The sequence below is a fragment of the Centruroides sculpturatus genome, unplaced genomic scaffold (genome assembly GCF_000671375.1).
Source record: "Centruroides sculpturatus isolate CEXI.00-Female unplaced genomic scaffold, Cexi_2.0 scaffold775, whole genome shotgun sequence".
Classification (NCBI taxonomy): Eukaryota; Metazoa; Arthropoda; class Arachnida; order Scorpiones; family Buthidae; genus Centruroides; species Centruroides sculpturatus.
In genome coordinates this window covers 263,018-277,414 of record NW_019385176.1, presented here as the reverse complement: position 1 = coordinate 277,414, position 14,397 = coordinate 263,018, and the positions used below count along the sequence as shown (strand labels likewise).

At 27.6% G+C, this 14,397-nt stretch overlaps 1 protein-coding gene across 1 annotated transcript in view; it reads left to right on the top strand.

Annotated features, from left to right (window-relative positions):
- Window positions 1-12,318, top strand: part of LOC111635775 (forkhead box protein K2-like) — a 92,255-nt gene extending 79,937 nt beyond the window's left edge. Inside the window, exons 3-6 of the mRNA XM_023380842.1 lie at window positions 6,836-7,029; window positions 8,847-9,067; window positions 9,864-10,037; window positions 11,252-12,318. Of these exons, the coding sequence (XP_023236610.1) occupies window positions 6,836-7,029; window positions 8,847-9,067; window positions 9,864-10,037; window positions 11,252-11,679 (1,017 nt within the window). The 3' untranslated portion in view covers window positions 11,680-12,318. The remainder of the gene's footprint in view (window positions 1-6,835; window positions 7,030-8,846; window positions 9,068-9,863; window positions 10,038-11,251) is intronic.
- The last annotated feature ends 2,079 nt before the right edge of the window (window positions 12,319-14,397 follow it).

Below are 14,397 nucleotides of genomic sequence, written 5' to 3'. Positions count from 1 at the left end.
CTAAGTCATTTTAGAAACATTTTAAAAAGTAGGCAAAGCCAAACCTCTTTGGATAGATATTTTACCAAGCGACCTCTATCCAGTGAAAGTGCTGGTGGAAGTGAAGGAAAGAAAGCAAAAAGCAGTGAATAAAAATTTAAATATATATATATTTATTTATTTATAGAGGTCGCTTGGTAAAATATCTATCCAAAGAGGTTTGCCTTTGCCTACTTTTTAAAATGCTTCTAAAATTACTTAGGCAAATGTCATTACTGTGAGCAGCAATACAGCTAGTGTGAACCTTTTTGGGATGTTTCTTTTAAATAAAATCAGTCACTTTCTAATAATACCTCAAGATTCCTTTATCAAGCGAGATCTTTCCACAGCAAAGTTAAACACGCAGACTGAAACCAATGAACAGAAGTGAATAAAAAATGGCACTGCGAACTAATGTAACGTCGTATGGTGAGTTTTTGTTCATATCATGGAGCAAAAATATGTTTGAATTTCATGTCGTATTTTGAAAATTTCGTATGCTGGGGCGTTCGTATCCTGAGGTACCATTGTAATAATATGGCATTTCTTAGAAGGGAATTTTTAACCTTAATAATTAATTTGTAATAGTAATAATCATTGAAATCATTAAAATATATCATATAGATAGATTTAATTATAATCAAAATGAACCTTTCATAACATTTATTTTTCCTTATATAGATGAATTATATGGATAATCAATGTTATATAATCAGGTGTTTCCATAATTTCACAAAAATCTTTACACACTGAATTTCAAACAAAAATGTCCATCTCAGAGATTTTTGAGATTTTTTACCAGTTATTTTTAAAATTAATTTATTAAATTTTGAAAATATTTTTAAAAAATTATATTAAATTTATCACTAAAGGAAAATAGGCTAAGTTTGCTTATAATTTTTAGCAATAATTAGTAAATTGTTTAGAATAACCATCCTTTTAAAATAAGGGATGGCCATTCTAGATAAGATATAGACTGTTATGAAGAAAAGAATTGAAAGATTTTTCATATGAGAACAAGAATAATGTTAAAATTTTTATAGTGACTTGTTGAAGTAATATTCAAGAATGATATGTAGGTATGATTTGACTTCTGTGCATATGTGTAAATCTGCATTTACTCTTCTCTCTCATCTACTTGTTGACACAAAATGTTCATTTGAAGCAGAAAATAAAATGAAATACATTCAAAAATAAATATTGAACATGTCATCAGAAATATTTGAAATCTTAAAAAGTTAAAATATATATATCACAAGGCATCAGATTTAAATCTTGATGTTTGTAGTATAAAATGATAATTAGAGAGTTGATTTTGGAACATCATCTATGTATTTTTGAGGATGCTTATTGTTAATTTGCTCTCTGCATTATTTTAAATGATAATGCTTTCTTTTGATTACTTATTTAATTTATATAGCAAGTTATTCTAATAAAAAGCAAATGAATAATAATATAAAGCTAATAGTTTTTAAAGAATTGATATAAATTACAAAAATATGCAGTGTCTCAAGAAGCAACATAAATTGGTGGAATTAGGTTATGGAGGTCTCTCTACCTCCATATGTATTCCTGAGAGGCTTCATGAAATGTATTAAATGTGTTAGAAGAAAAAGAATAATTTATATGCATTTAAAATGGTTTTAAATGTGTCTTCTCCTTTGTGCATAACTTTTTTATATAGTTGGTTTGCTGTATGTTAAATAACAATGTAAATTCGTCTCTGTAATCCAAAACACACGCTTTGGTAGACTATTCTCACAGCAATTGCTGTGAGAATAGTCTACCAAAGCGTGTGTTTTGGATTACAGAGACGAATTTACATTGTTACATAACTTTTTTGTCAATGAATTTATTATTATTATTATACAGTAGACTCTCAGTTAACCAAAATCCATGGGAATTGGTAGATGCCAGATGAATAGTGTCTGGTTGCTTGAGAGTTACTATTAATAATAGGCCAAATAATACTATATTATACATTGTACTTTATGTTCATTGACTTGATATTAATATTACAGTAGTTAAAAGCAAATTAACACAAAGATAAAATTAACTAAATGCTCTATTTCTTAGTGCCTTCAATAACCACCCCTACAGTCTTTGTGTAAACCTGGAACAAGAACATCCCTTCAAAGCACATTTTCTGAATATCAACATCACTTGCAAAGTCTAAATTATCTCCACATCAGTTATTCATAAAACATCTTACGATCCTAATATTATTTTCACTGTACTCATTTAAAATAGCAAGCTTCAGAACCATGATAAACACATGCTTCAGACAGTAACAGTAGGAATGAGGAATTATGATACATTATGAACATTGTAACGTAACATGGATACCATTCTAGAGTCATAAGGAGACTAATTAAGAAATGCCTAAAATGCTCCAAGAGTATAAAACAAGCCTCCAAACTCATGAAATACAGTATAATTCTCACATACTATACAACTTCAAGGAATTTGCCAAGGCTAAAAATCTTACCATAGCCTATAAAAGAATTCAACTGTTTATATCCTGGTTAGAAGCAACAAAGATCCACTGGATAGAAGTAACCTTTCAGGAATTTATTCAGTACCTGTAACAGATAATAGAGTAGGCCAACTTTTACATTACTTCGAGGCTACTACATGCCCATTATATCAGCACCTATCAGAACACCAATCTTTGATCAAGAAAAAACAGATATCTACATTATTGGCCACGTTTGCAGCAAACATGGATGTGCTTACTCAGTTCGACCAAGCATGCCTAATACATCACTCAAAGAATTGGTCTGACAGAAAAGCTAGAAATTTATAAAGAATGAAAGAAAGACTTGGCAGTCAATTATAAAGACAATAACACATTAGCATGAGCTTGGAAGGCTTTGTATGAAATCTGAAATTTAACCCTGTACTACTAGCAACATCACTGTACTGAAAATGCTTGTTTCTTTTTAAATACATTTTAATCTTTGCTGGATTTTGAGTTTTAATATATTTTTGATTGTTCTTATCCAGTTTTTTACTTTTCCGGATGTTATAACAGAGAGAAAGTATGGCAATCCAGCAAAAAATGACCCCACAGATTTTTACATTTTTGGACTTAGGACTCTGTGAAATGCTGAGAAATGCAAAAAGTTCAGGTTTTTTCTGTATGTATGGATGTTAATGTGTATATGTGGAGGCACTACTTTGTTCACTTTTTTGAAGCTTAATAATTCCTGTGTTTTTGTTGAATATTTCTGGAATTTTTCAGGGAGGTTTGTTTATTAGGGGAATCAATGCTATTAAATTTTCATGGCTAAAGTCAAGGGAATGGAGAGATAATGGGGGTTGTGTGTATTTTCTGTAGGGTCGGACTTAATGACAAATTTACTCATTATTAGCATTTATAATTTTTTATAAAACTCTATAAAATTTTGCATTTGTGTGTTAACAATTTAAAATTATTGAGAATTATAAAATGATTAAATAATAATAGTGTAAATGAATTAAAAACAATTGGATGATTTTTAAAAAAGTATTTTTGATAACTGTTCTTTTAAAAAATATGATTATGGTTAATCAATTTTTCATCTTGACAACATAGCAATTTTTATTTAGAAATTAATTTTTTTGTGTTTGAAGTTAGATTTTTGAAATTTTGCCAAACTTATTCCAGTTTTGAATCACATTCCTTTATATTTTAGAGAAACAACTTTGGGATTAAGTTGTCATTATTTTTTCCTCAGTTAGTTTGTTTTTAACATCAAAGACAGTTTATTTTTCTCATAATTAGTAAATATTGTGGTTTGTGTTTCCAGTATCATTACTATGCAGACATTTTTCATTTTAAAATATCCATTTAATGCATTTTAAAATGTATTAAACATAGGAATAGCTAGTATTTTATGTATACTTTATTTTTGCTTGTTCATAATTTAGTGGAATTTTTGAAGTTTGACTCTATGCTGTTTGGTATACAATTTAGTTAAAAGTCGATTGAATTTCATCTAGTTAGCATATTGAAGTTTTTTTTCTGTATAATGGAAACAGTGATTCTGGAAAGAAATTTAAAGTTTGTGCAAGAAATAGAAATAACTTTGAATGAAGTGCATCTTTAGATGGCCAAAAGATGCAATTTTAAAGTTACAATATTAACAATTAGTAAAGAAAAATGATTCTGCGGCATTAATCAAATATTAAAAAAGCATACGATGGAAAAATATTTGAAATTTGACAAGAAATTACTTTGATAATTTAAGCAAATTCTAACTGTTGGGATATTGTTTCTCTAGAATAAAGTTTTTTCTTTTATTACTTATTCTGAAATTTTTTTCTGTTAATTATTTCCAGGAAAATTTTTATCCTGTATACACAGTGATAAGAACTGTAAACATAAATTTAAGTAATGAAGAATATAAATAGCATTCTAATTTATTTTAAATGCTGAATTTATCACCTTAAAATGAAAGAAAAGTAAAGTATATACGTATATATTGGGTTGTTCGGAAAGTAATTTTGTTTTTTTTTTTATCACTAGACAGATTAGTCATATTTTTCCCGCCATTTTCATTCTAAACCATATTATCATTATATATTTTGACAGCTAGCATTTTAAGGCTTATTTGTAAAAAATTTTGTTTGATTTTGTGCAATTGTTTATTTTTTGTGTCCCATCAAACATGGAAGATCAAAAGCAGCATTTTAGGCATATTTTGCTCTTTTATTACTGAAAAGGTAAGAATGCTATTCAAGCAAGAAAAAAATTGTGAGACGTGTATGGAGAAGATGTATTGACAGAAAAACAGTGCCAAAACTGGTTTATAAAAGTTTGTTCTGGCAATTTCAATATTGAAGATGCACCACGTTCTGGATGGCCAGTTGAAGCCAATGAAAACAAAATAAAGGTACTGATTGAAGCAAACTGCCGAATAACAACACGTGAAATCACTAAGAGATTAAATTTGTCAAATTGAACTGTTTATGATTACTTGAAACAAATTGGTTTCGTTTCAAAGCTTGATATATGGGTTCCACATGTTCTTAAAGAGAGATGCTCTCTTTGGTGGGATTTTAAGGAAATTTTTTTTTGGAGCTTTTACCAGACAATTTAACAATTGATTCAAAAGTGTACTGCCATTGAGTAAACAAATTGAGTAATATCATCAAACAGAAAAGGAGGCCAGAATTGATCAACAAAACAGGTGTAGTGTTTTACCACGATAATGTCAAATTTCACATAAGTTTGGTAACTGGTCAAAAACTGTTATAACTTAGATGGGAGTGCTATCACACCAACCATATTTGCTAGATGGAGCACACTCAGATTATTACTTGTTCCCATCTATACAAATTTTTTTTTAACTGTAAGACATTTAATTGAAATGACAATGTCAAAAATTACTTGGATCAGTTTTTTGTAAGCAACAATCAAAACTTTTATGAATGTGAAATCATGCTACTACCATAAATGATGACAACAGGTATTTGACCAAAATGGTCCATATACTGTATAATTCAATAATATATTTATTTATTATAAAAATATTGTGATTTTTCCACAGAAAAAAAACAAAATTACTTTCTGAACAACCCGATATTTTTAAAATTAATGAAATGTAGTAATTTTTAAAGTTTAAATGCATTAGATTCTTTTAATTAAAGGAATTTAATTTTTTTTTTTTAAAGTATTAAAAAAAGAAAAACAAAAATTATTGATTAATGCAAGCTCAAATTGTATTTTAAACTTGATAGAATTTAAAAATCACTAAAATATATTTCATTATCATTGAATTTGATAGCAGAAAAATGCTGTAAAATTTTAAAAATATAACAAAATAAAGTTAAATTTGAAAGTTTAATGAACACTTTTAAAATTTTGAGCTTTTGACAAGGGATAAAATGGTATAAATGCAATGTTTTATCAATGTGAAGAAGTATTAAATTAAGCTGTCATGATATTGAAATTGAATGGAATGTAAGCTGGACAAAGATTTGAAGAAAAGAAAAAATGAATGTTTTCAACTGTATATGCATTCTGAAACATCACAAAGTATGAGCTAGTAAAATGTATTAATATGGTTTTGTATTTTGTTGTCTTATGCTGTGTAATAAACTAGAATATAACAGAATTTTATGAATAAATCTGAAGACAGTTAATTAATATAATATAATACAATTGAAATGATTTGTTTTTCTGTAATTGCTGCTGTACTTTAAGGTTTTCTTATGATCTTCTGCTCATTTCTTTATCCAGTTTTGTTTGTATTTTGTACTGCTCAATGAAAGGAAGATACAGGAGAAAATATTGGGAAAGATTTTTAAGTTATGAAATGAAATAAACAATACATAAAAATTTGTATTGTTTTAATAATTACTTAAAATAAACTATATAAACTTCAGCATAAAAATGTAGCAAAAGTGAAAAGTAACAATAAAAGTATTAAAATATGAACATTATTTTAAGAAGTAATGAAATTTCTATTATCAAAACAGTAAAAATAGTCATAGGTATGATTGCTCCTGTTATTTCTATCTGGCTCTGTCCTTATGTTTTAATGTTGCTTAAATTTAACATTTAATGCCTCCTCAAATTTTTCAGTAATTTATAAATATTATACCTGATATTTAGCCTGATGTTATACGGCAATTGTTATAGCTTTAGTTTTATCTACATTTCAAATTTGTTAAAGGCTCAGTGACAATTTAATAGTTTTAATAAAATTAAATAAATTTTGCTGATATCTCTAATATGAAATGAATTTTAATAAATTCATTTTATATTAGAGATATCAGTAATAATGAAATTGTACAATGAATTTATTCTTCTTTTTTTCCTTTTATTTAGAATTCAATTCGACACAATCTGTCCTTGAATAGATATTTTGTCAAAGTACCACGATCTCAAGAAGAACCAGGTAAAGGTTCATTTTGGAGAATAGATCCGACATCAGAAACTAAATTAGTTGAGCAGGCTTTTCGTCGACGGCGGCAGCGAGGTGTCCCGTGTTTTCGTACTCCTTATGGAAATTTATCCTCCAGGTAATTTATTTAATTTTATGTACTTAAGTTAAGTTAAAAATTAATTGTTAACTAAGTAAAGTAGAATTTTTCAAATACGTTAAATGTATTTAATAGCTTCTAATATAGGAATGAAAATATTTCCAAAACATTTGAGCAAATATGTTTTTGTGTAATATGTTGAAGTTATTCTTTGTTTTATGAGTTACAGTACAATCTCAGTAATCTGACCTACGTGGGACCAGAACAGTCAGATTAAGGACATTACCATTAGAAGTAAGGTGAATTCACTGACTTATTAACCAATTTGAAGGTGTAGATTCATCTGTTACTGATGCAGAAATTCATAAGTTGGAGTACTGCTTAGAACATCCAAGAGTATTGTCACTGATAATCAGTGTTGTCAGATTGATGGATTTCCACTAAATTTAGTGGGAAGTGCAGTATTTTTTATGTGAAATTTCACAAGGCTGATTTTTGTATTTATACAGTATTTTGTTGTAAGATACTGTACTTTTTTCAGTAACCTATGGTGATAAGTGTAACAATCTTTAATATCATGTCATGTTTAGTGGGAACTGGAGTTTAAACTAGTGGGAAGCTTGTATGACTTGGCAACTGGGCCAGTAATACCTAAATGTCGGATTATTGAACAAGTCAAACTAGCAAATGGCCAGGTTACTGAGATCATATGTGATATAGTTTTGTAATATAATTATCAATATATATAAAATGCCAAATGATTTATTCATGATGGTCAACAAAACTTGACGCCACAACAATAATAATATTAATAACAATAACAAAACAAAGTGCTAAATAATTGAAGTTTTTGACTATTTACAAAAATATAAAATTTTCGAATCTATCTTAATCCTTTTTTATATACCACACCAGAAGTAACAGTTAGCATGGTTTTTTGCTGAAGAATAACTTCTTAAAAAACAAAGGTAAACAAGTAAAAACAGACTCGCAATGTTAAAAACGATCAAGTGTCAGCTTTCTGTTGTAGGTTCTGACACTTTACATTAAAAACATGAAGAATTCTTCTCACCGACTCGAAAATTTTATATTTTTGTAAATAGTCAAAAACTTCAATTATGAAGAATTATATCCTGAGTTATTACAGAAATTGTATTAATATGCAAATAAGTAGGATAACTTGAAATTACCACCAGAGGGCCTGAAGCAGTTAAAGAATGGATAAGGACAGTACGGTGAGAAGAATTCTTCATGTTTTTAATGTAAAGTGTCAGAACCTACAACAGAAGGCTGACACTTGATCGTTTTTAACATTGTGATTCTTTTTTTACTTGTTTACCTTTGTTTTTTAAGAAGTTATTCTTCAACAAAAAACCATGCTAACTGTTACTTCTGGTGTTGTATAAAAAAGGATTAAGATAGACTCGAAAATTTTATATTTTTGTAAATAGTCAAAAACTTCAATTATGAAGAATTATATCCTGAGTTATTACAGAAATTGTATTAAAGTGCTAAAGTTCTGGTTACCAAAAAGCTATTTAATTGGAAATGTTTTGACATTGACTTAGCTGACAGAATAAATAGAATAAAATTGTTTTAAATTTAAAAATTACAAATTTGAATTTAGAAGAAAAATAAAAAGTAAAATAAAGTAAAAATTGACAAAAATTGACCAATTTTTAACTTATTATTTAAAGTATTTTATTGGTAACCAAAGCTTTGACAGTTTGTTTTATTATAATTCATCCATTTCAATTGCTATTAAGATGTAATTATTTTCCATAAATTTAAAATGAACATTTTAACGTACGAGAATAAATTCTTGTTTATAATATTATGCTTCGAATGAAATTTAGGTCTGCTCCTGCATCACCAAGTCACAGTGGCCCAAGCGGACTCGTCACACCTGATTCCCTTTCGAGAGAACCGAGTCCTGTACCCGAAAATTTGGTTGATGCGAATACACTGGAAAATCCTTTTACTACTGCTGCTTCAGCCATGTTACCTCCACCAGGCTCTTACTTATCTGTTTCGTCTAATGAAATAAAAGCTAGTCTTTCGGCTCCTGGTTCCCCAAGTAAGTAGATTTGAATTATCTATTTTATTATGGATGGATGTGAATAATAATTGAAAATAGTTTGCATGTCATTGTTTAATAGGAAATGTTAAAAATTATATATATGGAAACAAAATTAAAAGGTGGCAAATAATGGGAAAATCTAAAACAATGTGAAATTAAAAATTGAATTAATTTTATTTTTAAAATGACCTTAAAATGTATTTTCTGTATAATTCTGTATAATATGTAAAACATATTTTGAATATGATGAAAACAATTGCTTTTGAATTTATTATTTTATTGCATTTAATATTTAATCATCACAATAGCCAATCAGTGGTCATAATCTTCTGAAAATTGTTTTTTAGAGTTAGACATGCATAAAACGAGATATGTAAATGATGATTATATTCAGTATCAATATACTAATGTTCAGTTAATAATCAATCTCACTTACAAGTGTTGGAATTTGAAATTTGTCAATTATAGTGTAAATATGCTTATAGCTTTTGCTAGCATTTTATTCCTTTCTGACAAATTAAAATTCAGTAAAAAAAAAAATTCTAGTCTGTTATAGATGTAGGCCATTTCATTTTGAGATTCAAACCTTTGTACATGAATTAGAAAACAAATTGATTCCCTTTTGTTTTAAGTAGAAGTGACAAAATCTATGAAGTATCATTGGTTTGTTTCATTAATTTAAATACTTATGATTGTTTATCAATTTGTTACATATTGATTTATTTGTTAGAAATATAATATTGAAGAAACAACAGATTAAAAAATGAAACTTAATGATAATTATTTTTATTAGGACATGCTAATGTTACCAATACAAGTTCAATGCTACAACCTTTAGGTAACAGTTCTCATGTCATGGCATTTTCTGGTGCCAAGCAGAAAGTATTGATCACATCACAGCCGGTTTCAATGACAACAAATGGAGTGTTGAATAAAGTGTCACATCAGGATGAAAAACAGGAACAAGGTGAATATATTTAACATGTTACTGATTCATAGAAAATGTTGGGGTTTGTTGTTGCATAAAATATATATTTGTTGTAACTTCACAACATTTATTTTATGACTATCATGAATTAGAAAAAAGAAATTACATTTCTTTCTTCTAATTCATATTCAGATATAGAATTTTGAATCTTATGCTATGATTTATTTTCACTAGCTTTTATTCATTTCATTTTGGATACAATATTTAAATTGTCACTATGGCATCTTAATAATGTATAACTAAAGCTGTAGATAGCAGAAAAACCAGTATAATTTGGGAGACTGTTGTTATAACAGCATTCTTGCTTATGTTGAAATAAACTTTAGATTTTTTGTGGAAAATATGTAGAGATTACAAAATCATCCTTATGAAAATAATACATGCTGAATTTTAAAAAATTATGTTTAAAATTAATATAAATATATAGTTTAAAGAGATTATAATGCAAATATCAGTATTATTAATAAGAAATAAATTGTCAAAAATATCAACTGTTTTATAAATCTCAATTACTCCACATTTACCCATACTGGTCATTTCCATTGCAAATGAGATTCGCTTGTAATAGACATAATTATAGGCTCTTTGACTGGCCAAAATTTATGTTAATGAAACAACAAGAAATATGAAATGCTCAATTTTAAAAATGAATCAAATTGTACTAGAGATTTACACAAGTGCATAAATAGTGAATAGTGTGTGTATAATTTTAACATTCATTTAAAAATTATGACATCTGTAATTTAATTTGACCATCTTTTAGCTTCATTTAATATTCAAAAAATTATTTAATATGCATTTGAGTTAGTATAGTTATGTAATATTTGGGCATTAATCTTGGAGAGTGACTTATTGTTTCATCTTTCTCAAATATACAGTGTATTATAATGTATTTTGGGAGTATAAAGAGTAAGCCAAACTGTCTTTCAGCATTAAAATTGTTTAATGTCTGTTTGATTTTCTAAAAACTATATGCTAAGATTTAATTAAACTGTGTTTGGAATTTTTTAACGTACTTTTTAAATAATTGTTATTCAAATGTTATGTATGCTCAATTTGAAGATGATATCTTGAAATGTCAAAAGTACTTGTTTGTAATTAAAATTAGAGATATTATAATTTTGAATTGTCAATATGTAATTGTTTTCCTGTATTATTTGCTAAATTATTGATTTGTTTTTTTAATATTTCAGAAGAAGTATATAACCAGCTATCTACAACTTCCAAACCAGATGTTCATTATTCACAAAAAATTTCTTCAGGTACTGTAGATAGGTCTATAGTTCAACCAACTGTTATAGTCCAAGCTCCACCATCGTCTCTTCCCTCTTATTCATCCGTTAGTTCTGTAATATCACCATCCAACACCTACAGTAATACTCTATCTTCGTCGGTCATCAGCCAGTCAAATACCTTTACCATGCCCCAACTTCAGATAATTACCGGAGAAATGGATAATTTGAATTCGCCATCTTCTAATGTAAGTCTGGCAACAAAACGGCCGTTTTCAAGCACAGTTGACGGCAACAACCAGGAGGGAGAAATAAGTTCAAGCAGGGAGGAACCTGAAAAACGGGTCAAAGAAGACAGTGCCGTATCTTGTAGCAGTGACAGTTCATAAGAGAAAAACCTCACTTAGAAAAAAATAAACAAACATTCATCATTAAGAGACAGTCAATGTGTAAGTGTTGAACTGTGCATGCCACAGACTCTATTTGCTCCTGCTCACTCTCGCCATTCATTAGAAGAGGGTTTCACAGTGAAATACAGTTCCCGCTAAGAATGAGTAGGTGCTAGTGGCTAGAATCGTGTTCGTCATCCTAGCTTCTAGAAGTTTTTTCCTCCTTTATCGAAAATAAAAGTAAAAAAAGTCTTAAAATTTCAATAAACTTCTATAGAGTTTTGCATATCTTAATGGCTAGCTACTAAAATTGACGAATAAACATTATTAAAGAAAGAAAATGCAAAAAAGACTTAATGTTTTCAAACTGTTTCGAAATCTTCATTGTGTCTGTGTCAAGGATGTCGAAGGGATTCGAAAGCTCGTATACTTGCCATTGTGAAAATCAAAACAATGATATTACAATGGTGTAATGAGTCTTGAATGTATAGCAATTATTCATGTGGCCAATTTTCATTATGTGAAACAAATACAGACTGTTGTCATCAATGTGACAATGTTTTGATTGTTCCACTGTACACAAGTGTCTTGCCATTATTGCTTGATCCTTCCTTCCAATAAATCCTATGCTCTAAGGAATAAATATTACTGAAGTATTACTTTGGGAAGTACATTACAAAAGTTTTTGCATAATCATCTAAGAGATTACAAACAAAATTAAATGACTCCTTACAGGTTAATATACAATACAATAACATAACTGGTTTTATAAATAATTTTAGTTTTGAAATTAATGCTGCACAGTAAACTAATTTTATTATTAACCATTGTGTCTTTTTTTTTTTTTAATTTAAGGAAAGTATCTAAATTTGAATTCTAAATACATTATATATTATTTGAAATTCAGTTATATTGAATTATAAAAGTTGGATACAAATAAAAATCAATGCAAAAAAATTGTAAAGTAATATTTCCTAAGTTTTATTCTGTTATTCCTGTGTAGCACATTAGAATATAACATTGTTTAAAAATGAATTTGACACTCACTAGTCAAGAAACAAGAAATGCTCCTTATATTAGAATGAATATAAATAATCTTAGATAAATAAAATATATCAAATTATTAATGTAATACTTAAAAAAATATAAATATATATATATATATATATATGATACTTTGATGACTTGTGAGACCATTTCTTCCTGAAAATGGTTCAAAAATCCTTATAGTCATGAATCTCCTTTGGTTAACCAAGCATGTAAGTAATATAGCCCAGTCATTGCTTTATTTTTTTGCAAAGTTCATTATAAAGGTAATGTCATCTGTTTGTTATATTCCATATTAGAGATAAACAAATATTTAAGAAAACTATATTTAATCAAAGTGAGAAAGTTACATAAGTTTATAAACTTACAATTATATTTTGAATTATTTATTATTACAATATAGTCTTAGTTATCTGATAAGACTTAGAAATCAAATGTGCAGCAGTTGAGTAAAGTAGCTTATTTATTTGAATAAAAAGTTGTTAAGATTCCCTATTACTAAATTAAACTCTAATTAGAGTAGTTAATTATGGAAATAATAAAAAAAATGTTAAATCCTTTAGTAAATATCTGATTAAAAATTAACATTTTTGACTTTTTTTTCCTCAGAAACATCTGGTTACATAATTACAGTATTTATATATAAATTAATTTGATACTTTTTGATGTTCAGTAAAGAAATTCAGCAGAAACAAAAGGCCATAATAAGAGTTTCTTTCAGCAAATAAAATATTTATTGTTTAAAAGTTGTAATGGTTGATTGATTTTGTTTTCGTTTATCTTTGCTGCAATATTGTTCCATCAATATTTTATGTAGATGTGAGGAGTATATGTCCCACTAGATAAAACAGAATGCTAGATAATTAAAACTGTATTGTAATAATAATAATAATAATTGAAATTTTCTCTCTCTCTCTCCCTCACTAATAACAGAATAAACAGGTTAATAATTAAAATCACAATAATGACAAAGTATACTGTAATTTGAACAAATCTATTATTATAAATGCTCTGAAGAGATTACGATAGTAAACCAAAATATCAAAACTATTTAACAGAATCATCCAGTAGAATCTAAAAAATCCAGCAACAATTTGCATAATATTCCTGTCAAAAGAAAATTTTAAGAAACACTAAGACACTAGCACAATGTTGAATTGTATGTGGTGTCATTGTTATAAAAGTTATTTTTCAATGAATCTCATATTATTAATTATTGTAAAAAGGCAAAAGGCTTAATTTTGAGGGTAGAGATGAGAGTTAAAAAAATATAAATGCCAATAATGAGTAAACCTTTCATTGTCTGACTCCACTTAAGATATACATGATTGTATTCCATACCCCAAAATCTAACCGAATCAATACCTCATATTCTTTTTATATATATATATAAAGTTATAATGCCAAATTTTGTTTCTTAATCTTTACCCTATCCCGAGATATTAAAGCAAATAGATGCTAACACACGCACAGAGAACTTTATCCTGGTTTTTACCTTTTTTTTTGCACTCAGAGGGTCTCAAAATGTCGATTTGCAAGAAAATCAAAGGATCAAATTTGATATGATTCCAATACTTTTCCATGTTATATATAATGGTCAGGATAGTAAAAAAATTAATTAAAATTTGTAACATTAACAATAATACTTATTGATGAATGTAATAAATAAGT